The 25938-nt window shown below is 40.8% G+C and overlaps 2 protein-coding genes across 2 annotated transcripts; one reads left to right on the top strand and one right to left on the bottom strand.

The window, feature by feature from the left end:
* Window positions 1-107: 107 nt before the first annotated feature.
* Window positions 108-15545, top strand: slc22a31 (solute carrier family 22 member 31). Its single transcript, XM_087839546.1, has 9 exons — window positions 108-548; window positions 7332-7435; window positions 7605-7759; window positions 10650-10818; window positions 12419-12564; window positions 12802-12910; window positions 13846-14060; window positions 14201-14312; window positions 14492-15545. Exons 1-9 carry the CDS (start codon window positions 159-161, stop codon window positions 14925-14927), a joined length of 1836 nt encoding a protein of 611 aa, XP_087695672.1. The 5' UTR covers window positions 108-158; the 3' UTR covers window positions 14928-15545.
* A 1134-nt stretch (window positions 15546-16679) lies between these two features.
* On the bottom strand, window positions 16680-25588 carry dpep1 (dipeptidase 1). The gene is given in 11 exon segments (XM_006780281.2): window positions 16680-16868; window positions 18547-18682; window positions 19475-19550; window positions 19675-19759; window positions 20420-20596; window positions 21680-21749; window positions 23253-23360; window positions 23362-23398; window positions 23475-23607; window positions 25174-25300; window positions 25455-25588. Coding segments are annotated over 11 exon segments (1272 nt in total).
* Between the last annotated feature and the right edge of the window lie 350 nt (window positions 25589-25938).

Here is a 25938-nt window from a genome sequence, read left to right as displayed (position 1 = left end):
ACAGTCTCCAAGTAGCAGGTGTGTCACAAAAGTCGATCCCCGGGGCTGTGTTACCCTAAGATCCGCCCCCTGCCTGCCTGCTTCAGCGTCGTGCGGCTGTGCGCTCTCACTGCGTAAAAGTCTTCGGACCGTCCGTTGCCACGAGCTGTCGACTTCAAATGGATTATGAAACTAAGGTTTTCCCTCACACCGGCGGCTATGGGCGCTATAACCGAATCGTGGTCGTGTTCAGCTGGTTCCCCAGTTTCGCCGTCACGCTGAATCTGTTCAGCGACGTGTTTTACACACTCATCCCGGACTGGTACCACTGCAAGCCAGACCCGACGCTGCTGCCCTCCGCGTTCCTTCTAAGCAACTTCTCCACACAAGGATACCTCAACCTCACCATCCCCTGGGTGAACGGCTCCGGTCGGAGCCACTGTGAACTTTATAAGTACCCCCCCAACTCCTCGGACCTCTCCGAGAACGTGCCCAGAGAGAGGGTGCCCTGCACCACAGGGTGGGAGTACTCTCATGTAGCGGGCCTCCAGAGCAACTTTGTCACTGAGGTAAGACGCACGTTTAGCCCTGGTGTTAATATACAGATCTGTGGGGGAGTTAGGAGGCAGAGATACAACAGGTTGTGGGTTTGGGTTACATTTTCTTACCCGGTGAAGCCGTTTCCTTTCACGCGCTCATTTCTGGCCTTGTGTCGATGAGCTGCTCTGTCTGCTTAAAGGCACGCTGTGTCATGAACACGGCTGTTGGGCAGCTTTCAGTCAACTGCTCAACTTGAGTCAATATTAACACTTTCTTGTTGGCTTGAGTCTTACTGACTGTCGTTTATCTGCCGTGGCTTCTCGGGAACGAAGATGAGAGGCCAGCCAGCCAGGGAACAAATACCTGCTTCATAGTTCATATAAGAAGTGTATAATGATAATTTGCCTCCAAGAAAGCAGGTTGGCACTTAAATATGCAGTCCTACATGCACTTTTGCTTTTAAGCAGGGTTTAACTGTCTTTTAACCCAGTGCGTGAACTCTGACTTTGACCTCCTAACACCTGAACTCTTTCATGGCATGCATTTTTAGTTTCTCTTTGCTAATTGGGCTGATTGGGACCTGATTAATGTAAAAACAAAGAATTACCAGATTTTTGTTTTGTTTTGTTTTGTTTTAACCCAATTTTTGTTTCTGAGAAAAATGAGATCCACATGAGGACATTGCAGTTCAATGGAACAGTGGCAGTATAATGTCCTCGTAAGTGGATATCAGGCCCTTGTTGAGCAAAATTTAGTGTTTTGGTCTAGACAACCCAAAATGTTATGTCCACACATGTGGACGCCAGGTCCTAGGAGGTTAAGCTTAAATTTAATGTATTTTTCTTAGTTTCCTTTATCTGTCAAGGTGTTTTGTTTGTTTGTTTGTTTGTTTTTTCCAAGGAGAATTCGTAAGCCTCTGTTAAAGGCGTTGAGCTTAATGTCAAATGTGATCCTAAATCTATCAGAACGACCCACGCATGAGAAACTGGGACTGTTGTGGAGGACCACATCTATAAGCTGAACTCACTTCTGCTCATTATTAATTTGACCTCTTTATAAACCTGTTGCTGTGGATCTCCACAGCAGTCCCAGTTTCTTCCTTTACCACCATTGAGTCCTAGCACAATTTAACAGCATGAAACGTGCAGTCCTTAATTTCAGAAACAGCTGGAGAGAGCACAGCAGCAGCAGGCAGTGCTTTTTACAAATCATGTAATACAAGCTGAGCTTATATGGCTCAGAGCTCAGCAACACTAATTTGCTTTGTTGTATGTTGGACAAGTGGTTCTTAACCAGTGTGCCACGAGGTAAGCAGGACACTTTAAGGAAGCTACGTTGTTTCAAGCTGATGACGTGGCATCTTAAAATCCCACAGTGACGCTGCTTTAAATAAAATAATTAAACGTAAGCTTGCAGGTAGGTGGATGACAATGGATGCATTCATTTAGCTTTTGCTACTTCTGCTGAAGCACTGTGAGGCAGGCTGCCAACACCCATGTTTTGGCACGACTCTCAAATGTTTTCATCTGTTGTAAATCATCCAGACTTGTCTGCTGTATGTCCTGCTGTATAACTTCACCAAAGGAACACCAACAAACCTCATGTTACATAATGATATGATGATAATATACAGGCACAATTTCATTAAAACAAATGCAAAACAACTTAAATGAACACCTGGACCACAGTAATGCGTCCTAAATCAACAAAAAATCATTCAGGTGCACAGAGACTCATTAACATTGAACAAATGACGTACCAATCAAATACATTATTTCAAAATAGAATTGCATAAACTGATTAATTTACAGATGAGTGCAGGTGCACAATTTCCAGGTGCACAAACACCTTCTGCTTTCCTTTTAGCTGTGTGCGTTAGTCTTTCCAGACCAGCACCAAGTCCCTTTATCCACTGTTTCATAGAATGAGCAAACATACCCTTCCAGTATGGTGCAATTCCAGTATGGTGCTCGGAGAGATGCCCAAGCCCTATAATTTGTTTGTTTCTGTGTTAGCGTGAAGCCCACTGGGTAAATTCCCAGCACACGTGGTTTGTATTTTAGAAGGACACCTCTGACAGAATGTATTACTGTACGATCTTGGTGATCTGGCTTGAGGTGCCTTATCAACAGGCAGGTTGAAAACGGTGTGAGGCTCACGTCAGTCCTGTGTGAGCAAGAGAATGTGATGAGGAAGTAAAGGGAGAGAGGATAATGGGAAGACGTAGCATTTTAGAAAAGTGTTACAAAACTAGGATTGCATTTGTTTTTTCTTTTGTCCTGGAATAATAAATACTTTAATAAAAAAAAAAAAAAGAAAACGACACACTCTAGAGCTTAGTACTCCAAGGAAAAACAAATTTTAATTGCAGATTTCCGTATGTTAAGACATCTGGGTTGACATGGGAGATTTCAAACTACGCAGACGTATGGACACGTCATAGATGTTTTTAGCTAACTGTGGTTCATGGACAGTTCACTATTAGCATCCTAATGAACAGATTGTTGTTTACAGCTCAATCATTTGTTAAAAAACTCATATGCGTGACAGATATGGATCTGGGAAGGAAAAGAGGCCCACAGAGTTCTGTGCTACACCCCTACACAATCACACTACATCTGTTTTGTGCTGTAGTATCTTAAAACAAATATCAAAATGTGGACAGTTGTAGCAGCTGATTGGGGGGGGGGGGGGGTATACGAGCAGGACACAGTCATTATGGGTAATTGCCCATGAGCTTGTTCTCAGATTATCATCTGTGTATCGTACCTTATCATGAGACAAACTACCAGTGATGAGGCCTGTTTGACAAACTGTGGCAGTGGGAAATTAGAAGTCCCCCCCCCCCCCCCCCCCCCCCCCCCCCCCCAGTTCCTTCCTGAGACCCTGAACACAACGGCTTCCTCCACTCATGTCGTCATTCGCTAAGACAAAGGACCCCTCCAGTAACGGAAAAACTGAGCAGAGTACAACACAGGCGCTGGGTGGAATAACAGTCACTAACCATAGCTGTCCAGCACTCTCCTCTATAAACCAACTTGATAAAGTTTAGAGACAGATGTTCATGTTTGTGGCCACTAATGTTTGTGGGGAGCTTACCCTGCAGGGTCCAGGCTTCCAAAGGGCCCTTAATTTGTATGCAACTTTTTTGCAATCACACTGATTATTTAGTGCATATTTCAAAATGAGTTTGCGTTTGTTCAAATGACCATGCAGCAAATATGGCACCAGATGATATTCCTATATAAAATAATGCACAGGGAGCAGTTTAGTTTTTACCTTCTGTAGGCAGCTGGAAGTCGGTGAGGAGACCGACTGATCAAAAGGTTCAAGCAGTTCATGTTTGCTCCAGTAACCTGGATTAAGTAAATCGGATCACATGTCTAATTCACATCATTGTTCCTTCTTTGTCTTCTCATGTGCCGTTAGTCGGCATTGCATGCCTTGAAATAAGTGACGGTAAGTTCAACTGGAAAATAAGTCTGCCTAGGAAATCCTAACAACAAGAGCCAGTGGGAAGAAAAACATTAGCAAAGAGAGACAATCGTGTCCCGTATACCCTCAAAATGTAATTTTATTTTGACTGAAAAACTCCAGGAGAAGGTTGAAACCTTGATAGAAATTATCTGTGTTGTGGATTCCTCCTTTGGGGAAAAAAATATATGTGCTACTGCGATTACCTTAGTTTCAGCACATATATTGACATAATGGCTTTACTTTTAATAGAAGAGTCCTCTTTTTAACTTAGCAAGATAAAGCTCATCTAAAATTGCTAAAAAGTAAATCGTAAGATTAAGTAAAGCCTAAGTAAATTTTATAAACCAGCATTTGGTACACTGTTTTCACTACTACCATTTCACGCAGTCATGTGAAAAAGAACAGAGAAGAGGAAAAACTATGTATACCTCATAATTCAATAGCTTGAGGAACCACCTTTAACTCAAAGTAATACAAAAAAGGCATTACTTCATCAGCCTCTCGTATCACTGTGGGGGAATTTTGGCCCACTCTTCCTTACAGAGTTGCTTTGGCTCATTGAGGTTTGTAGGTGTTCAGTTATGCACAGCTGTCTTACAGTTGACGTCAGTACTCTGACTGGATCTTGATTCTTTTCATTTTTTTTGTCTTAGTCATTCAGTTGTCCTGTTGCATGGCCCAGTTTCCTTCAAGCTTTAGCTTTTGCACTAATGGCCTCACATTTGACTCTAGAATACTTTGGTGTACAGAGGAATTCATGGTCGACTGCCGTGTGCCCGTCCTGTGCAGTACCTGTGCAGCGCTGATTGTTTTAGACGAAAGAGACTTTCTTCTGGTAACACTTCCAAACAAACCACGCTTGTTCAGTCTTTTTCTAACTGTACTGTCATGAAATTTAATATTAACATGTTAACTGAGGCCTGTAGAGTCTCAGATGTAGCTCTTGGGCTTTTCTGTTTTTGTTTTTTGTTTTTCAGTCTCTCTGAATATTGAATGGTCAGACCTTGTGGTGAATTTGCTGGGATGTCCATTCCTGGGAAGATTGTTGCATCATATTAACGCACACTTTGACGCTTCAGACCTGCAACTGCTACAACTCTCACTTACTGATGATCAGTTAATCAAGTGCATTTGATTATCAGCACCTGGTTGCTACGTAGACTCTTCGTTTCTATGGAAGGGGTGCGGGTGCACTTTATCGCGGGTCTGCATAGAATTACTCATGATTCTAAGGCCAGGTGCAATTGGACACCACTGACACTGCATGAAATTTGTAAATCTTTACCAAATATTTACAAAAAACTTGATCACACCTAAAGATCTTATTGTTAAAGAGCAAGAAACTATGAACTGGAACCATGAATGGTGGAACCTGATTAAACTGGTTTACAACAAAACCGTATCACTTACTCAGCTGACAGATTAACAAAAATGATCAGCTGTTAATGATCAAATGTCCTATCACCTTCAGTTGAATGACCCTCCTGGCCCCTGTTTTAAATGTGATTCACTCCACATGATGTTGGTCAAGCGATCCAGTCACACCTGAGCGCATCTTTGTACCACGTCTAAACTGAATTATTTTCAAAATAACAACAAACGCACTGATCAGAAGAACCGATATTTGTTGGCTTGTTGATTTAAGTGAATAAATACTCAAGATGATCAGATTTCTTAACTACTTGTTAAGTGTGGGTGGGGGTCTGAAGTCTGTCCCAGGAGATGGGACAGAAGGCATCGTATCTGTATTAGCCATTTGATGCCACTTACCAGTCTATCTCAGCCGTATTTACAATTTTGATCCCCCCAGGAACCTCCTAGGCAAACCCTAAAATGTGATCGGCACATTGGAAAGTGACCTCACGTAGTCAGTCGTTTTCATTTAGCTCCTTTCTGAGCTCTTCTCATTTTCTTCACTGTTTCCTTTGATGCTTTGACTTTACACTGTGCAGCTGGATCCATCTGTAAAATACAGTAAACATGACTGGTGTCTGTAGGAAAGTAGAGGAGATGAGGCCGGAGGGAAAGTAGATGAGAATCTTTCTGATACTAACCTGGCGTAAAGCTGCTGGCACTTTAGTCTAATGTAATAACACTGTCAGCAGGCATCTTAACTCGATTACAAACAACATGATCTACATTCCTGATTCCCCCACAGACGGCTCTCTGTGCGTTTGACTCAACTGCTATTCTCGGCATGCTACATAGTCAGGTTATGATGTATGCAGCATGTTGGGAGCATCTTTAATTTGTGCCTTTTAAGTCTTTGATAGAATAATGTTTTATACATAAAGTATAATTGCATTGGTATGACTGAAAGCTTTTGTGCTGAGGTTCTGTGGTGTAGGCATTTAGCTTGATTTCTTACCTTTTTAGTTGGTCACTTTTCATTTTTCATCCAATTGAAACCTCTGGAAAACTGGCTTGCAAATGCTCATCAGAACTGGAGCATAAACATGTTGGAAGCACAGCTGCTAGAATTAACTACACATTAAATATCATTACCAAACCTTTTAAAAGGCACCAACACTACAAACAGTAGATGGACCTGGTTAGCCAGAAAATGGCTCGCTGTCAGGACCCATGAGCACCTTTATAATCATGCATAGTACCACGTTGGGCCCCTTTAGCCTTGAGATCTGTCCTTGACAAGGTGGTGGAAACACTCCTTGAGATTTTAGTCCAAGGTGAAGTGATGTCTGCACATCCATGATGTGAATCTGCTGTTCCACCACATCCCAAAAACGCTTCATCAGATTGAGATCTGGTGACTGTGGAGGCCATTTGAGCACGGGGAACTCACTGTCATGTACAAGAAACCAGTTTGAGAAGATTTGACTTTTGTGGCATGGTGCATTATCGGATGGACGTAAACGACAGTACTCACTTAGGCTCTGCCGTTTAAACCATGATCAGTTGATTATAAGAGCTCAAATGTGCCCCCACACCATTTCATCACCATCACCAGTGTGAACTCGTAGGGGCTGGATGGATCCTTGCTTTCATGCTTTTAAAAAACCATCATATTGCAACAGAAATCAAGACTCATCACAGCCTCAGAACAGTTCCCTCTTCTTCTTTTTTTAATTTTTTTTTTAATTTTTATTTTTTATTTTGACTATGACTATGCAATGGATTGCTGCCATGTGATTGGCTGATTTAGATATTTGTGCTAACAAGCAGTTAAACTTGTGTACCTAAAATGGTTTGTCTATACCTACAGTGTTGTTCAAGAACTCTGACATTAGAGCACTGAAATATTGAATTATTGTCTCACAATTCCTTTTAAACTCATGACATTCATCAGTGTTTGTGCTGCTTTTCCTCCCCTGCAGTGGAACCTGGTCTGCAGTGACTATTGGAAAATCCCCGTGCAGCATATCTGTTTCATGACTGGATGGATTCTGGGATACATATTTCTAGGCACCCTGTGTGACTGGTGAGTAATAACCTCAGTTGGTATGAAACTCTAAATAACATATTAAGAACATAAACACCAGAATAAATGTGTTTAAAACGGTTGCATTAGATCATCATTTTTGTGTGTGTGTGTTGACTGTTTAGGCTGTGAAGATTCACTCGTACATGTTTTACGTCTGTGTCTTCAGGTTGGGTCGTCGGCGAGGTTTCCTCCTGTCCGTCAGTCTGTCCAGTCTGTTGGGTGTAGTTCTGTTTTTGTCCAGGAGTGTGGTGGTGTTTCTGCTGCTGCGTCTGTCTCAAGGCGCCTCGCTCGCTGGGCTGTTTGTGTCCTCCTACATCGCCCGTAAGTAATCTGGATCCACATTTTAAAGCTGATGTCTGGCAGTTGAGCTTTCTCACTGATCGGCAGCGGAAGTAGAAAAAGGTTTTATGGACTGGTCACATGTTCACATTTTACTTACACACATAATAAGAGGCCAGAGGGTAAATAACAAGTGGCACATGATCGTTACTGTGCATCTGTCATGGCGTGCTGTGTGCTGTGTCATTGAGGGGAAAATCCCTCAGCCTGACACGCTCTCCGGGGTTTTGATTTCAACTTTAAAGTGTGCTCATCAGCTTGCTGTCTCTTTCTCTTTTTTGTTTTCCTTCTTAAATCATTGAACAAGAGATTGCGATGATACCTGATACTATGTCTTTCTATTGAAAAAAATCTGATGTCGTGTAAAAGTTAAATAATGTTAATGTATTTGCCCAGCTAATTATCTGTACACCGTGCTGTGCTGAACTAATCTTATCAGTGGAAAAGATAGAAGTCCTTATCATCCCCACAGAAGCAGGTCAATCTTTATTTGTGGAGAGTCCTGAAATCAGACTTGATACCTTCATAGTAAAGTCTGAAATTCATGCATTAAAGGATATACTGCAGCATTGCATTAAACTAAATCTCCTCACCTTCAGTCTAAAGCAGTATCTTTGATAGATCACCGTTTGCAGTGCTTCATGTTTGATTCTCCAGACAAATTAGTTAAGATGCGTTCATGCTTCAAACTCTATGCTAAACTTGACAGCATTTTATTTTGAAAGTTGTTTGGGAGCATCTGCGTCACTGTTATTGAGCTCATTTCTAATATCCGTATTCATTAAACTGTGTAGTTTGCAAAGAGAGGCTGTAGATAAATATAACCACCGAGTGTATCTAATCAGTTCAGCTTCCATCATGAAGCCTCTGATAACATAAGGAATAATTAAATAACCTTCATGAAATCACATCATCCGTCAGACAAACTTCCACATTTGTCTGGCCATATAATTTCATTAGGAGACTAAAATATTGAAGTCGTGCAGAGACATTACGTATTGTGGTCATAATTCCCTTTCTTTTTTCCTCTTTTGGCTGCTCCATTCAGGTCGCCCACAGCAGATCTGCTGCTGCATGTCCTCCTTCACTACATTCATGAATCTCCTCTTGAGGTCTTCTTCTTTTCCTCCTGCCTACATATCTAGTTGATTCTTTTGTTGTTAAATGTTACTGTGTTCACCAGCTAGTTGTGGACTTTCTCCTGCTCACAAGTTGTGGCAGGAGACTGTCATTAATCAGATTGAGCAAAGTTGATTTGTTGACAGTGTAAGGGATAATGCACAGAGACATGTCAATATCTAAATGTAATAAATAGCTGAGCAGTGACCGTGGTCCACTTGGTCCAGTCACTACAGTTCTTTAACATGACTATGAGTTCACTGAACTCAGATGGCCTCAGAGTACCTTTGGGATGTGGTGGATCTGCAGTATCTGTGATGCCATCATGTCAGCCTGGACCAAAGTCTCTGAGAAATATTTCCAGCATCTTGTTGAATCTGTCATGAAGCCTTAAAACAGTCCTGAAGGCAAAAGTGGGCGCAACCCTAGTACCAGTCACAGGCTTACCCAGTGACTGGTAGGTGTACAAATATGCTACCATTCAAGACTATTGGGGGGGAGCAGGATATTTTTCTATTATTAGAATTATAGCGTCAGTTGTTTGTAGCAGGCACACTGGAGATGGATATTATATTGGTAACTAAAGAAACCAGGCTGGTGACTGGAGCTAAGCTAAGAGGTGTGAAGGTCGGTCATACTTCAGCTGTTCTCTCTCTGTGGGGCAAACAGCACAAGTGAGCCACCCCACTATGAAAAGTCCTCAGCTTTCAGTCTTCAGCAGGAGTTTCAGCAAAACTTCTCTGCTTGGTAGTGATTCGCAGTAAGCGAAGGTGGAGATTGTAGATGCATATGAGAAATGGGAGGAATGTGGGAGGCGTACTCCCACATTCCTGCAAGGTCAGGTCGAAATTCACTCCAGGGTTTGTTTTGGGGTTGTTTTTCTTTTGTTTGTTTGTTTGTTTTCTTTTCTTTTCTTGGACTGTCTGATTATGTTGCTGTGTGGGGTTAGGCCGAGAGGGGAAAATATTTTGTTGTTGTTTTTGTTTGGGTTTTTTTGTGGGGGGTGCTATGGGGAGGAGGAAATAATAGCAGGACAGGACTGAAGGCAGGGCAACCAGGAAGTGAGCTCCTCACTACCCTAACGACCACCTCCACACTGAAAACCGTTCCACCTCATCCTTCTTGCTTTTAAAAAAAAAAAAAAAATTATAAACTTAATATGTGGAAATTTTATTTTGACAATTCGAGAGCAGATTCTATGTTTTGATGCTGGTTTTCATGTTTTTGCACGAGGGTGGACTGCAGGTCTCCCCTATTGGGAGCTCAGGTCTTTGATGGCAGGAGTCACTTGAGATAAGCCACTTCCTTTTCTGCCTATGAGGGTTTAAAAGCAGTCTTAATGGTGGTACAGAAGTTAAACCGATTAAACCCTGGATGAGTGGGTGACTGTATCAAAGATTTAGAAAGTGATAAGTGTAAATAAAAACTAAACAAAGGAGAGATGATGAGGAATTAACTTTAAATTAGGAAAACAAGACTGATTCTTATTGAAATCACCTAAAATAGGACTTTTAAATTTCCTGGCTGTTCCATTTGGTATTTCCTTTTCTCTTAAACCAAACAGGTGAAGGTAAGGCGGGGCTTTCACCCTTACATGCTACATGACCTGTGCTGACATGAAGTTTGAGGACGTGCCGCAGCGTGCTTTAGGCACGAGGTGGTTGCCATAGCAACGGGATGAATAGGTTTGCTTTCCTTCAGCTGTGCTCTGATGCTTTTTTTTTTTTTTTAAATTTATTTTTTATCCCCTCAGGGTTGGAGCTGTGCGACCCTCCCCATCGTCTGATGGTTGCTATGGTCAGTGGTTTCTTCGGCGTGCTGGCAGAACTGCTGTTGCCAGGCATTGCGGTTCTGTCCCGCGATTGGCCCGTCCTCCAGGCGGTGGCCACTTTGCCTTTAGTCCTTCTGCTGTCCTATTGGTGGTGAGTCAGCTGGTAGCGTTATTGGAGGTGCACAGGTGGACACGCTGTTTGTTTTTTTTCCAGCGGTTCTCTATGTGCCATCCTCACGCCATAACATAATGCGATCTTCGTTCCTGCATGTTGAGCTGCTCCTGTCTCAAGCCTCTTCAAACAAGCCACACCCGAGTTCACAAGAATCTCCATGTTTGTTTAATTATTATCTGGGATATTTTAGTAGATAACACCCAGTTCTCACTCAAACTGTTTTTACATGAGACCCTATAACAACAAGTGTTATCACTCACTCAGCTGCTCTGAAACATTGCCAGGTAACAGCTTAAAGGCCTCAGGAGAGGCTGTGTCATTTTATTTTGGGGAATCTACAAAACTAATATTGTGTGCTCTGGGCTTAAAATTGTTCATGCATTTGTGTCATCATGGCTAGACGGCTGAAATGCCATATTTACCAGCTTAGATTTGAAAATAAAACTATCAGTATTCCAAGCAATACAAAATGCCTGCAGCATTTTGTATTTTTATTCACCTTACTTTGACTTTCAGATCAAAACTTTAAAATTCTCGTGCTTGGATGCAGAGTAAATGGATAAACTCCAAACAAGCTCAGATCTATTAGTCGTCTCTCGTACTGAAGGCTGAGGAGGATGGAGCCTTTCGGTCTGTGGCAGCAAGACTGAAGCAGTTTACCAATCCAGCTCCATTTAGCCGTCTGTGGAGTCTTTTATGTCTGGCACCATAAGCATACTTTATACATGTATTTGCATTTATATGCACTTTGCTTTGGGAGCTGACACTTTTTTTTTTTTTTTTTTTTTTTTTTTTCCTTAGCTATACCAGAACATATTATAGCTATATGATATAAATAAACACTTAAGACTTTCAGCTTATATTTGAGGGGCTGATCAAAAATATTGTATTTACTGTTGACAAATTAAAGTATTTTAGACACGGCATCAAAATTGTTTAGATCTTGTTTCTGCTCTTTAATTATTTGATTTTTTTTTTCCTCCCAGAAGATGGAGACTATTTCACTTCCACCATGTTGTTGTCACAGCAACAGCTTCCAACTACAAATACAATAATTGAATCATCTCAAGTCTTATTGAATTTCTGAGCACATGATGTGGACCACACACGTCCTTGAAATCTGTCTAATTACACTCGAACCTCAGGTGGAGGGGGGAACTGTATATAAACGTGTCTGTAATTCTCAGCTGTAAACAGTGTACTGTATTTTAAAGATGGATGGAGCTTTCAGGCTGGAAAGTGAAGCCAATGCAAAAAACTTTAAACATGCATGTTTCTCTAATGCCCAGCAGGGGGCAACTCCTACCTCGTACACTGCTTAGAAGGCAATGGGGAAGAAAAATAACCCCAATGTCTATATTTTGTCTATAAAGCAGAGTATGCCTACCTTATGATTTCTCATTTTTACCCACTCATAAGATCAAGTTTAAAAAACACTTTAATACAGATTTTTACTTACTTGGCCATAACATGGTGACTAGAGCACTTATGATGTTGCTGCTTGAGATGTCAAAGCCTTTTGACTTGCTATTGATATTTGTGATGGATAATAAGTTTTTTTTTTTTTTTTCTTCAGCTGTGCATCAGTATTTCCAGAGTCTCCTCGCTGGCTGCTGGCCACAGTTCAGATTCCTCAAGCGAAGAGGAGCCTTCAGCAGTTCTCTAAAAGAAATTGTGTTTTTCTACAAGACGACCTCTACCCTGGCGAAACCCTGCTGTCAGGTACACACACACACCTCTAGGATTTCTCTGCAGGCGTGTACAGTTTTCTCCTGGTTGTTGGAGCACAGGCGCTAAACCTTAAACGTGATGCATTAAGAGAAGAAAAATGTGGACCTCACCAATTTCTAAACCCTGGTATTTCCTTGGTAGAAGCAACACGTATTTACAACTCAAACTCAGTGGGTTTTAACTTTGTTGGGACATCAGTTAAAATGATTTCCCTGTTTGTGGTTACAGAGATCGATTCAGTGTACGGCGAGGACAGTCAGCCACGATACCACTCTGCTCTGGAGCTGCGTCAGTCTCGCGTCATCTGGAAGAACTGCCTCATACTCGGCTTCACCTTGTGAGTTTTCTCTCTTCATGAAATCAGCGGTCCCGAGTCAGGGGCGCTACAGTGAAGTCCATAAATATTTGGACAATTTTGGTTCTGTGCATCACCAGAATTAATTTTAAATGAAACAACTCAGATGGAGTTGAAGTGCAGACTTTCAGCTTTAATTCAGTGGGTTAAACAAAAACGAACAAGAACTGCAGGCAAGTGTTTGATAACTGATACTGAGTTTTTCTTAACACTGAGGAGAAGTGAGACAAACCTTTTTGTGGTGTTTTTGATCAGTAGTGTTTTTTTTCCCTTGGATCTCTCCCATGGTGCCATGTTTTGCCAAGTCTCTTATTGTTGAATCATGAACTCTGAACTTCAAATGAGGACTCGAGTTCCCGTTTAAGCGATATCGAGATCCAACTGGCAGTAATCAGACCTGAGTGTGGCTGGTGAAATTGAACTGAGCTTTCTAAACCAAAACAAAGTATGAGTTAGTTCATGATTTAGCAAGGAGGGCATCTACTTTCCACACAGGAAAGGCATGTTTTGTTAGCTTTTTCCTCCTTGTTGGGTTGTCTTTGTCTAATATAAAAAAAAAATTTGACCTGAAAATTTGAAATCCTGGAAATATGTCAAAGTAAAAAATGAGGAAGGGGGGAAATACTTTGTCATCAGCTGTACACGTCAGTGGTTTGTTACTTTGTTACAGAAGAGGTCAAATTAAAGGGGAAACAATTCATTTGTTTTTGTTTGTGTTGCTATGGCATCAACCATGAGGGCAGGTAATGTACAACATGCTTTCAATATCTGCTGCGCTTAAACCACAAAACGGATTACCAAGTGCCACGACAGGTCCACAGAGCTAGATGAACTGAGATATTCCCTAACGGGTAATTTTTAGGATTTGAGGTACCCGCTTTCAACCTGATTATTTTATTTTTTCCTTTGCCATCCAGATTCATTGGAACAGGCATCCAGTACTGCTTCACCAAAAACCTGCACACTTTCTCCAACAAGTTCTACTTCAGCTACTTCCTCCGGGTGGTAACTGGAGCGCTCGCCTGCATCTTCCTGTGTTTGTCCATCAATCACTTTGGCCGACGTGGCATGCTTCTCCTCTCTGCCATCATCACTGGACTGTCTTCACTCCTGCTGCTGGCCCTTACACCATGTATGTAACATCCACACAGGCCCATAAGATCTACTGTAAATTCCCTTCAGAGTTTCCTTGAAAAAGTTTTGGATCACATCCCAGAAGGTTTTTCACTCTCTGGTTTTAATGACGCTTTTATTGACGTTTGTGTTTGACAGACCTGCAGGGTGGCCTGGTGCTGGTGCTCTCTGTTGTGGGTTTGTTGTTCTCTCAGGCTCTCGCCATGCTCAGTGCATTCTTCGCCTGTGAGGTGATGCCAACTGTAGTTCGGTAAATGTCTCTTTGTTCTTGATTAAACTGAAAATGGGACGTATTGATCCCATTTGCTGCAAAGTCAAAAGGAAGTTTTAAAGTACAAAGGAAAAAAACAGGTTCAAACAAAGTACCGTGCGATCTTTTCACCTTGGTGATTTATTCTCCTTTTCCTGTGCTTCCTCTCTCTCGTCCAGAGGTGGCTGCCTTGGCCTGGTGCTGGCATTGGGTTGCGTTGGCAGGGCCGCCTCCTCCCTGATGGAGCTCCAGAACAATGGTGGCTATTTCCTCCATCATGTTGTCTTTGCCTCCTTCGCTGTCCTCTCCGTCCTCTGCATAATGCTCCTACCTGAAAGCAAACGGAAACCGCTCCCAGATTCCATGAAGGACGGCGAGAACCAGAGGCGACCACCCCTCTTCCTGTCGCAGCCCACCAGAGACAGCCTCCCTCTACTGCACACGCGTACCCCTTTGTCGGAGTACAACCCGGATAACTACTCCCTCCTGGTGTCTGCCACCAGGAAGATGTTGACTAAAGATTCTTTGCCTTACAGGATTGCTGTTCCTGCTCATCCCCCTCTGCTGTCAAACAATGAAACACAGGAACCAGAAACCCTGAGAGATGTGTCTTAAATTTAACCCTTCTCCTCCTCTTTACACTCTAGCTTGAGGGGATGAGCCGAAATGTTACCTCTGACAGGCTATGATAAGTCTTCAGTGGAAGGGTCAGTGACTAGCTCTTCATAACTCATCTGGAGAGCTGGATGCACTTTAGAGCAATGGCTCCAACTCAGTCAGTTTTCATCAATATTTCCATCGGGTCTCTTTACATTTTGTTACTATGCAGTGGCGTCTTCACGCATGGATGCGGTCCACCGCTGTGGGACGATGGCCTCCTTTTGCTGTATTTTGTCAGCCTTTTCTGAGATGTAGGAATGTGTTGGTACATTGCCAGTGCAGCTGCGGTCACACTGCTCATGTCTGTGGTAGGCATTCAAAGCAAACTGACACACTCCAGTGTTACCAGAGGAGCTCTCTGTCATGTAAAACTCTTTGATTGCATTTCTCAGTAACACAGGAGTTCTTCATTAAGTCTGTCTGCCTGACTCACCAGCAGTTAGCAGAGCTGAGTGGGCTACAGATCACCAGAGCATGCAATACTATACTTGTGAAGCACAGCAGGGGGTGCTGATGATGCACTAAAAAAATATAAATTATAGTTTGTTTGTTTTTTGTTTTGTTTTTTTGTTTTGTTTTGTTTTTAAGGCTTTTTGTTTCCTGTGCAACTAACAAGCTTCATTTGTCCTTTTTCTGATGTTAGGATGTGATCAGTGTGGATAAACACAACCATTTCTTTACCATTACGTTTTTCTGTCTTCATGCTCCCTCTATAAACCACATCTATTACCAACTATTGCATTTAAAAACTGTCTTGTTGTTTTCTACTTAAACTGGAAGTGGCTAAATTTCAAGATGCACTAACCACAGCAGCTGCTGAGCAAAAAGTGTGTCTGTGTCTGGAATGCTTCAGCTAAAACGCAACAACGTTGTGGAACCAGTAGACATATATCTTTACATTTTTCTTTTCTTTTTAAAAAACTTTTGTTTAATGTTCTTTTATGTTTACTAGTGCGGATGTTTTACGTGTTTAAAGCCTTTAGTTTTAACTGTGAAATGAGATCATATCTTCAGCCGTCAGTGTCGTTGTGTGATAGTTTACTGTTTGAATACATAACTTTACCTTCAGTGAGGAAACAAAGGTGCTTGTGTTGGAACTACAGTTGGTGATGTATGCTTTTAAAACCTAATGTTTTATTGTTTCATTGTAAAGTAAAATGTACAAAAGCTGAGTGTTAACTTTTTAAGGAAAATAATCTAAATCTTTCTTTTCCCCACTTCTCTGTAAACCAAACTCAAATCGACATTTGTTTTAAAAATGTTCAGTGATGGTGTTTCTCTCTCTGAACACTAGATGGCCCTGTTCACTTTACAAAACAAAGAAATGTACTGCTTGGAGTGAAAATGTTCAGGTGTGCGTACTCAGATTATAGTTGTGTGACTTCATTATTCAACTAAACCCCCCCCCCCCCCCCCCACCCCCCGTTTACAGTCCTGCCCATAAAAAGGCACCTTTACTACTTTTTGTTTTTGTTTTAAATGAGATAAAATGGATGAATTGAAACTCTGACTCAGGTCTAAATAAACTTTAATAACATAATTTGTTTGTCCATCTTTTATACCATTTTACAGTTAATATAATTGAGTCTTAAAGCTTTAAAAACTGCATGAGGGGAGAAAGTTGTGCAGTAGTTTCTCTCAGCGGTATAGCATTACAGTTCAGGATTTAACTCATGACTTACATACCGTAGGTTCTACAGCTACCCATTAAACAGTTGATGTAATCCAAGCCTGGAGAGCCAGAGTAATCAGAAGCACCAGTGTACTGAGTGAATGGGCTGATCCGTTGGATCCGCCAGTGCTGGGGTATCCGAAGCTTGTTCTGCACGGGTTCTGCACATCTTCTTTTGGAATGGGAACATCATCCGGCATCTCGTTGCTCATGCTGTCGCGGACCTGACACACAAAGATGACATCATCAGGCAGCAGACAAAAACGCAAATGGGGTGTATTCACTGTGAGCCCATCTGCTATTCAAAGACTTTGTTTAAAACCTTCTGATGTAGCCACGGAATAGCTGTCAACACCAACATTACTTATACACACATTTTTAAAAAAGCTCAGTGGTCTTTAGATGATCATTGATAGTTTAGAGATTGTATTCAGGCATATGTCCCAGTGATCCACATGAGGGTTCATCTGTTTATCTATAGTGCTGTTAAATTTGAGTCTACTTAATCAAAGAAAAAACGATAATGCAGAGAAACTGGTAGAAGGTGTGGTTTCTGGGGATGAGGAACAATGACTCACAATAGTTAAATGTTATAACCCCCCCCCCAGTCATCATGCAGATGCTTATCTGGTGCTGTAAAGTCAGCTGAGATGCAGATATAATTCATCAAGTCATTACCTAACTGTAAACATCTAAGTTTTCGGTTAGGTAATGACTTTGTGAATTGCTACTTGTCGCAAAGGACATTTGTCACAAGACAACCTGCAGAAACCAGCTAGTGCAAAACATTTTGTGATGGATGTGATTGGAGGAATTATTATTAAACACCTTGCATTCAGAGCCCTTTTAGAGGAAACCAACATGATGACTCTGATCCCCACAGCAGCTCTTTGAGTGGCCTCACACATGCAAAGAACTCACTCACTCCTTATCTTTTTCACTTCTGATCAACTTCCCTTGAATATGCACAGTAATGCACCGTTTTAAGTTGTTACAGATAAACATCCAGTCTAGTTTTTGTTGCAGGCATTAACTTGGAGGAGTGTTGCTCTTGAATTGATGATATATCCCACGATATTGATGGTCAGAGTTTGATATCATGGATTTTGGTTCTTAAGACATTTGCAGCTGGTATAAAATTGATTTAGTTGAAATGATTTTTTTTTCTTCAGCCTTGACGATGTCATGCAGCTGGTCTCTGTGGTGCTCAAAAATAGTGGAAAAATCTGTGACTTAAAAAGACCCAAATTTCAGCCCAACCTTGTGCACTTTTGGTCCTGTAACAAAGAAAATGTCCATTTTATGATTTCGCAGTTGGTGCAGAATAAAAACCTGACTTTGAGGGGTTAGGTGGGAAACACTCATTTGGTGGTTTTTAATGGAATAACAGATCTACTAGTGTCACTCCATCAACCAGCTCAGAATTACAATCCGGAAACAACTGCTATATCAGATTTTATTGCTTTAAGGTGTGCTGAGTATCTTATTCTTTCTTATTGTTGCAGATCCTCAGATAAGGAGGCTGATATCTCTGTCATGCTGGTTTAAATGGATGGCGTGAGGAAACGTCTTAACAGGTACTTTTGGTTGCTCTCTCTAATTTCCCAAGGGGAAACAGATCTGTATGTTTGATTTGGCCAGGTGCCCTTCCTCCTCACATTTATCCAGGCTTGGGATCAGCACAGGGAGTACGCTAGCTTTTGTCCTCTACTCTCAAACCGAAGATCTTTTGCATCTAAGGTAAATATGTTTACCACTAAACAAGTCAATCAATCAAACGTGTGCAACCAACTTGACCAAGCTTCTTCACACAGCTCTCCAAATGATACATGAACCCATGAAGTGCATCAAGCTTTAGGTTACTTGTGTGTGTGTGTTTGTGTGTGTGCATTTATTCCTTACCTTCTCAACCTCGCTCATGACACGGAGCAGGTTATTTCCAAGAGCAGCTTTGACTTCCTCATCAGTCCATCCTCTCCTGAGCAGTTCAGCCACCAAATTGGGGACCTTGGACACATCCTCCAAACCCTCAGGTACTCTAAAAGGACAAATTTACAACCAGTGAGTTACATGTGATGTAACATTGAGTGGATTTTTTTTATACAGCACTTCCAAAAAGCAGTACTATATTTAAAACAAACAAACAAACGAACACAATTTTATTTTATCAAGAAAAATTACAAGAAAATCCAGCTAATTGGAAGAAAAATGTAAAGAAAAGTGTTGGTGTTTTGTTTTTTTTTCCCCATCAAGACAATTTTGAATATGACACAAGTCTAACTACCCAACGGGCAAAGTTACAGTACTGTGGAAAAATCCTGAACCACTCCTCATTTCATCATATTTTCCTTCCAATGACTCACACTTTCTTGCAATATTTTAAAGTGGTCTTGACCAGCAGTTCTCCAGGCTTTGTGAATGTTTTTCAAAGTGTTTCTTTGGACACTGGCTGCTTTTTCCATGCGTCTTCAGTCCAGTCCTTGTACCTAACCATTTTCAGATGAATATTCTTTGCTTTTTTTTTTTTTTTAAAAAAGCCATGTATAACGCAGACCTTTCAATCATTCAAGAATAAAAGGCACATAAAAGGATGATCCAGTGTAGACACTTAAAAACAAGTCTTTGTTAGTAGCACAAAAACACATCATTTGTTGTAATTTCTTTAGATGAATCTCTGAAAAATACCCAAGATAATAGTTTGACAGGAGAAGAAAGTGTTTTTGCACCAACAAGGTGATTCCCAAAGAGCTATTAGCAAAAAAAACTTTGGTGCATCCCTCCACGGTGTGCCAATGTCTTCACATTTCAGTGAGTTTATGGGGGAACCCACCTGGGAACGCCATCATAATCTCCACCAAAGCCGATGATGTCTGCCCCGGCCACTTTCTTTATATGGTCGAAATGATCTATAATGAAAGCAACAAACTTGAGAATGAAGTGAATGGACAGAAGACAGCTTTGAGAATAAAAAGATAAATGTTAATGTTTGACTGGTTTACAGCAGATGTCATGGTCACAGCAGTAATTTACCTGCAACATCAGACAATTTAGCCGTATTGCTGCAGGTCACATAGTCATTGTAGAAGTTGACCATCACAATTCCTTTAGTTTCATTCTGGAGAGACAGACTGGTGTTAAATGGCTCTGATCTACTGCAGAGAATGACAGAAAGTCAAGAAAAGCATCAACCGGGCCACGAAACGCACGTCCCAATGATCCGCATGAGTGCACTGACCTCTGCTACGTTTCCTGGTTATAACTTTACGTGTATCATTTTACAGTGCTGTACAATAACTTTCTTGTTTTTATCTTATTTTATTGACTTTAAGAGGGAAGTTGTCATTACGCATCATTTAACTTGATCCATTTACAGCCATTTGCAGCTCATCTGTTGCATAAAGAGCTTTTATGGATGCGTTATCTAAGACCCCAAGCAGCAGTTCAATGTCAGCTGGCTGCGTGTTTTACTGTGATCAGGTGATCTGTTGATGCATTTTGCTCCCCCACATCCAGATCACTTACAACATCTGTGGTGCACTTGGGCCCAGTTTTGTGTTATTTCTAAGAGCCTCTATTTGCATTGTGACTCCTTGCTTTTACTCCCACTTTTCAGATGGTTTCAACTATTTGAGGAGCAAACACCAAAGACGATGCAATAATAGAGAGAATAAAATAATAAACATGTGAACTATTCATATACTACTGCTGATCTTCACGAGGTCCTCAGCCTTTAGGTTGACCTGCTGTTTCTTTCGGTTGTGTCTCGTGAACTCACCACTCGTCTCAGGACGTCATCTGGGACGTTCCTCTTATGTGGACAGATGGCGTATGCGGAGGAGTGGCTGAAGATAACCGGAGCTTTAGACAGGGTCAGCACCTGGTTCATCACCTCCTCAGAAACATGAGCCAGGTCGATCAGCATCCCCAGGCGGTTCATTTCCGCAATTACTTGCTGTAATGAGAACGCACTTTGGTTACTACTGTGGTTGTTATAGTTTTGTATTTTCTGATTACTCCTTATTTATATATTAGTTTCAGTTAGTTTCAGTGAGGATGTGCACAGTGTTTCAGCTTTGATCTTTTTAAGTATTATTTTATTCAGCACATATGCTAAGAGGTAAGATTTATGAAAATCTGTAAAGCTTTTCTCTGGCTTTTTTTTTTCTCAAAAATTCAGCGATACATTAATTTGTTTATGTAATCATGCGTCAGCAATTTATTTTTATTAGTCTGCCGTTATCTAACTCCATCACAAACAGCTCCAACACTCCCTCCACCTCACCTCACTAAGCTCATGTGCATGTGCGTGTTATCAACAGCAGAGTTTTTAAGCTATAAAAAATAATAACGGAATACTTTTTTATTGATACTCTGTCAGTGTTTTCTGATGCTGCTTTTCTGAGTTAATGAGGTCATGGTTTTTACAAATGGCTGTCAGCAGTCCGAGTTGTAGCTCTCTCCTGATCACTTGTGTATAAAACAACAATTTGAACTTCCAATCTCTCCTTCAGGCCTGCTGTCACTTATTTTCAGTCCAGTTCTTGTGTAAAAGGCCTCTGAAATAGTTAACATAAAGAGATTCTTAAACGTTTGAAAAGTAGTGATTTACCATATACACAAGAAGGTCAGCTTTAACCTCCTAAGACCCAAACTCTTTCACGACATGCATTTTTAATTTCTCTTTGATATTTGGGCATATTGGGGCCCGATGCATGAAAAAACAAAAAATTACCTGATTTTTTTTTAACCTTATTTTTGTTTTTAAGAAAAATAAGAGCCACATATGAGGATATTTGTTTAAAGGTTTGATAGAACAAAAGCAGTATAATGTCCTCGTAAGTGGATATCAGGCCCATGTAGAGCAAAATTGAGTATTTTAGTCTAAATAACCCAAAATGTGATGTCCACATATGTGGACACAGGGTCCTAGGAGGTTAAATAAAAAAAGAGGAATAGGAATAAAGCTACACAAAAGATGTTAATGTGTAACATAGTACTTCCAGAAATAATGATTTCCCACGTTTGCATCACTGACTTTGCCAAAAGAAGAGAGGCCATTATGCTCAGATGACTCTGATCCAGTGTCCACGAGCCAGTTATCTACCCTGTGAATGAAAAAGCAAGTGTTAGTAAACATGCAAAACTTAAGACAACGAATAATCTGGAACTCATTTAAAGTAAACTGAAGTGTTCATTAACATTTTATGAAACACTGAGAAAGATGGTAAATGGTAAATGGCCTGTATTTATATAGCACTTTACTAGTCCCTAAGGACCGCAAAGCGCTTTACACATCCAGTCATCCACCCATTCACACACACATTCACACACTGGTGATGGCAAGCTACATTGTAGCCACAGCCGCCCTGGGGCGCACTGACAGAGGCGAAGATGTACAAAGATATTTTAAGGTCTTTCTCCATGATTTCAAACGTAGCAGATTATATAAAGTTCGCTGTTTTTCCCAATTCTAAAAACAAAAATAAAAGAACTGGTAAAAGAATTTAGTAATATAGTTTAACATCTTCCTGGAGGCCGATGTTCACATGGTGAGGTGCAGACCTCCCTTTCTTTCATACATGTCTCCACAAAACCTTTACAAAAACAAACAAACAAACAACCTTTATTTGTCACATACACAAGCATACAGATTACAACATGTAGTGAAATCCTTGTGTCCAAGCTGCAGACGTAACCACGCCATTCCAGAGCTTGATTTTTTTTAGCATGGGGGGGGTCTAGCCAGGACCCTTACTGGATCCTCAGCTACACATGTATCGTGACACAAAAGGCATTCTATTCTCTTTCTATTTCCTAAATGTAACCAGCTGCTGGTTGCACCTGGTTGGTTCACTGTTGAGGTAAAGCATATCAGTACAGATTCACCTGCCAGTGAATGTGATACTGCTGCCTGAGTGGGCCTGCAGGAATCCCCCGTGCTCTCCACAGCTCTAATGCAACATCTGAACCTTACTGTCGGCTCAGTTAATGAATGGAAACAGTGCAAACATGATCCAGAGGAAGTTATTCTTCACATAAGACGTCTCTTGATTCTTTTTCACATGAATTTATTATTGAAACCGTCACACAGTGACATAGCCCCTACCTCTGCATTTTCTGTTTAATGTTGTGTAGTTGTAATTTGGATAAACATTCATCTGAATGGGGAAGTGAAGCCATGTGACTGAGCATATTTAACTCAGCTGAAAATACAGAACTAGAACTAATAGCTACTATATTTTCTGCCTGGAAAACACATGTCATATAAATATAGAGGCTCGGTTTTCCAGACTAATTCTCAAAAACACTTTTCAGTGAAGATGTTGATTGAATTTGTCATTGCGATTGATTTTTGTCTGTGACCAGGCTCGATTCATGCCTTGCAAATCACTACGGCTATTTTCAATTTTCTTAGCAAAATATAACGAAACAATGTGTTTATCAAGACTTTTGAGCATCATTATAGTCAATCAATAGAAACGTGAAAATAACCTACTCATTGTTTGTATTATTCTGAAAATTCAAACACATTTCTTTATATAAGTAACAGCAAATTCATTGATCTTTGAGGTCTGACCGATGCCTTAAAATGTGGTGGTGGCTCTTACCAAGGTGTGTTGCAGGAGTGGGTAAGTGTTAGGTAGCGCACCCCCAGCTGGTACATGGTGCGCAGGGTCCCCAGACTGCTGTCGAGTGAGTGACCACCCTCAACCCCAACTGGCGGTCTTATTCATATTAAAGGCCTCCAAGATGTCTGTGCAGACATGACAGTTGATGTGTGATACAGCCAGGAGAAAGATAGCTATGAACTGTCGTAGTCAGTGTCTCACCTTGGCTACTGGTGGCAAACATGAAGATTTCAGGGTATTTCTGACACATCCTGTGAATCACGTCTATCTGCTCCAGCGTTTGTCTGACAGCATCTTTGTACTGAGTGTCACAGGGGACGTATGCTGCCCAGAACTGAGGACCAGAGCAAAGATTATACTATGTATAATTAACTTTCAAAGTTAAACAAAGATGAATAAAATACAATCATACTCTCAAACACATATGCACAATAACGTAAAAAAGGTATTTGCCCCACTCATGATTCTCTGATTCAGCAGGGTGTAGCTAATTCATCATTTAATTTGTGGGTGTGTGTGGAGGGGCTTAGTGTTTCTTTTTCATGGCATTGATTGTGAGTGGTTGCTGGAAGCTAATGACTGTCACTGGGAAAGTGATTGCTAAAGCCCAAGTCATCCAAGCCTACAGATCAGTAACCACCTGTTGCTAGTGAAAAGTGTGCACATCCTAACCAGTTGGTTAAAATTTCCTTGTGATTGGTTTGGTCGCTATGATATTGCTGCGGTCCTCTGTAGTTTGCATGGAAGTGACAGACTTGTGTACGTTCTGAGTCAGCAACATCCCGAGACCACAACAACCCAGTCAGTGAATACATGTTTTCCTAGCAACGACTGTTTGTATCACGCCCCATGTAGCCAACACCTCTTGCGCACATGACATCATTCAAGAAACTTTAATAGAAATAGAAACTATGACAAAAATAAATAAAAAAATAAAACAAAAAAAAGTTTCATGGTCCAATGTTTTTTTTTATTGTTTTGGGGGATTTGAATTCTTTGAGTGTTTCAAATGCTTGGCTTCTGTTGGCTTTTCTGAATTTCTGTCTTGATTTCATTTTCATTCTAGTGATAGTTGCCTGAAAGGAGTATTATTGAATCTTTAATTTAGATTCTTATTTTCTGGGCTTTCTTGGAATGAGTGCCAGCTCTTCCACTCTGTATCAATATAAGTGCCCTTCGTTTTCCCCGTTTCCTTCCCCTCCATGTGGTGTAACACCTTCCTTCTGTTTTTTGTTTCCCTCCTTAATCACTTAAGTAATAATTCGTTTTTAGCTTCATATTTCGTGTCTATTTGTTTCAGTTATGGTAGTTTCAACATCTTCTGTTCCTTTTGCAAAAAACAGTTCCCATTAGTGATTTATTTTCATTATATTATTTTATTTTATTTTATTGTTTTGTTTTATTTTCCCTGTGAGTATCTTAATTATGTTCAGCTGTTTTTGCTATACCCTTCTCTGTCCAAACCCAAATAAAGCCGTCGATGTGAACATGTACAGCCCCAGTCTTCCTCCTGGTGTCCTGTGTGTGTTTTGTGTGTAGACTTTTTAGAGATTAGAAATTAACTATCAATATTTGCCTTTTAGTTTTGGACTCAGTCTCCTGTGCACTCCTTGTACAACTCTGTACAACTGCAATTAAAAACAAAATGTATTGACAGATATAGATTTTTTGAGATGTTTTTAATCTCTTGAAGAAATGGCTGACTTCTCTGCTAATAATATGTTTAAAATGAGAGTGTAACATGACTTTTTAAAATGATCAGTCTGATTCAGTTGTTGTGTTATTTTGTGAGATATCTCCAGTGAGGAGGGTTTGTAGATAAGCTGTGGGAGCCCATGAATAAGGAGCACATTGACACTGAAAGTATGTTTTTCTTTAATAATTCTTCCATCGTGTGTACCTGAGCACCCAGTCGTCCATCCTTGATCTTAGGGATGTTGGTGTGAGTGTTTGCCAGTGTGTTAAGATCCACTTTGTTCAGCTGATTGTTGAATTGTGACCGAAGCTGCCAAGGCAAGTCATTATGACTGGAACAAAGCACAGGAGAAAGATCATATCAGGAAAGAAGTGAACTTGTTTTATTGGGTCAGCATTATGAATTTAATTTGTAACTAGACTTCAATCGCAGATATTTACACACTAATCACAAATAAATAAATAAACAAATAAAATTTCACTTACCCATCAATGAGTGGCGTCTCTGACATTAACTGCAAGGCTCTGGCCATGTAATCGTTGGGATCCACAGCCAAGGTGATGGCGCAGGAAGTGATCCAGAGCACCAAGCATGAAGCCAAATTTACCCTGTGCAGCATTTCCTAAAGTTTAAACGCACTAAATAGATTCCTATCTTACTCTTTGTTTGTCTGGTTTTATCCTGATAACCAAATCAAAAGTTGCAGTGTCTGAGCCTCTCTTTGACCTTTGTAGTAATCTTAATCCTTGAAAAACGTCCTTGAGCAGATTTCTTACTTAAATGTCCTTCAGTCCTTTGTCTGTTGGGATCTTTACAGATTTTCGCTCCAGATTCTTTCTGTTTTCAGTTGTTTACATGGTGCCAAATCATTACAAAGGCTGCCTCGAAGTACCTTTATTGCAGGACTACCCTTTGCTCCTCCTATGTGCTGAGTAAGTTTACAGCGCCAGCTATAATAAATGCAGCTCA

This window comes from Neolamprologus brichardi, chromosome 1 (genome assembly GCF_056152115.1).
Source record: "Neolamprologus brichardi isolate AB-2024 chromosome 1, ASM5615211v1, whole genome shotgun sequence".
Classification (NCBI taxonomy): Eukaryota; Metazoa; Chordata; class Actinopteri; order Cichliformes; family Cichlidae; genus Neolamprologus; species Neolamprologus brichardi.
The sequence above is the reverse complement of the archived record's forward strand: the minus strand, read 5'-3'. Positions and strand labels throughout refer to the sequence as shown.

Bases quoted from the DNA above. Each gene is read 5' to 3' on its own strand.
- slc22a31 (XM_087839546.1), top strand. From the start codon at position 159: ATGGATTATGAAACTAAGGTTTTCCCTCACACCGGCGGCTATGGGCGC. The intron at 549-7,331 runs GTAAGACGCACG...CCTCCCCTGCAG, and splicing joins AGAGCAACTTTGTCACTGAG to TGGAACCTGGTCTGCAGTGA. The intron at 14,061-14,200 runs GTATGTAACATC...TGTGTTTGACAG, and splicing joins GCTGCTGGCCCTTACACCAT to ACCTGCAGGGTGGCCTGGTG.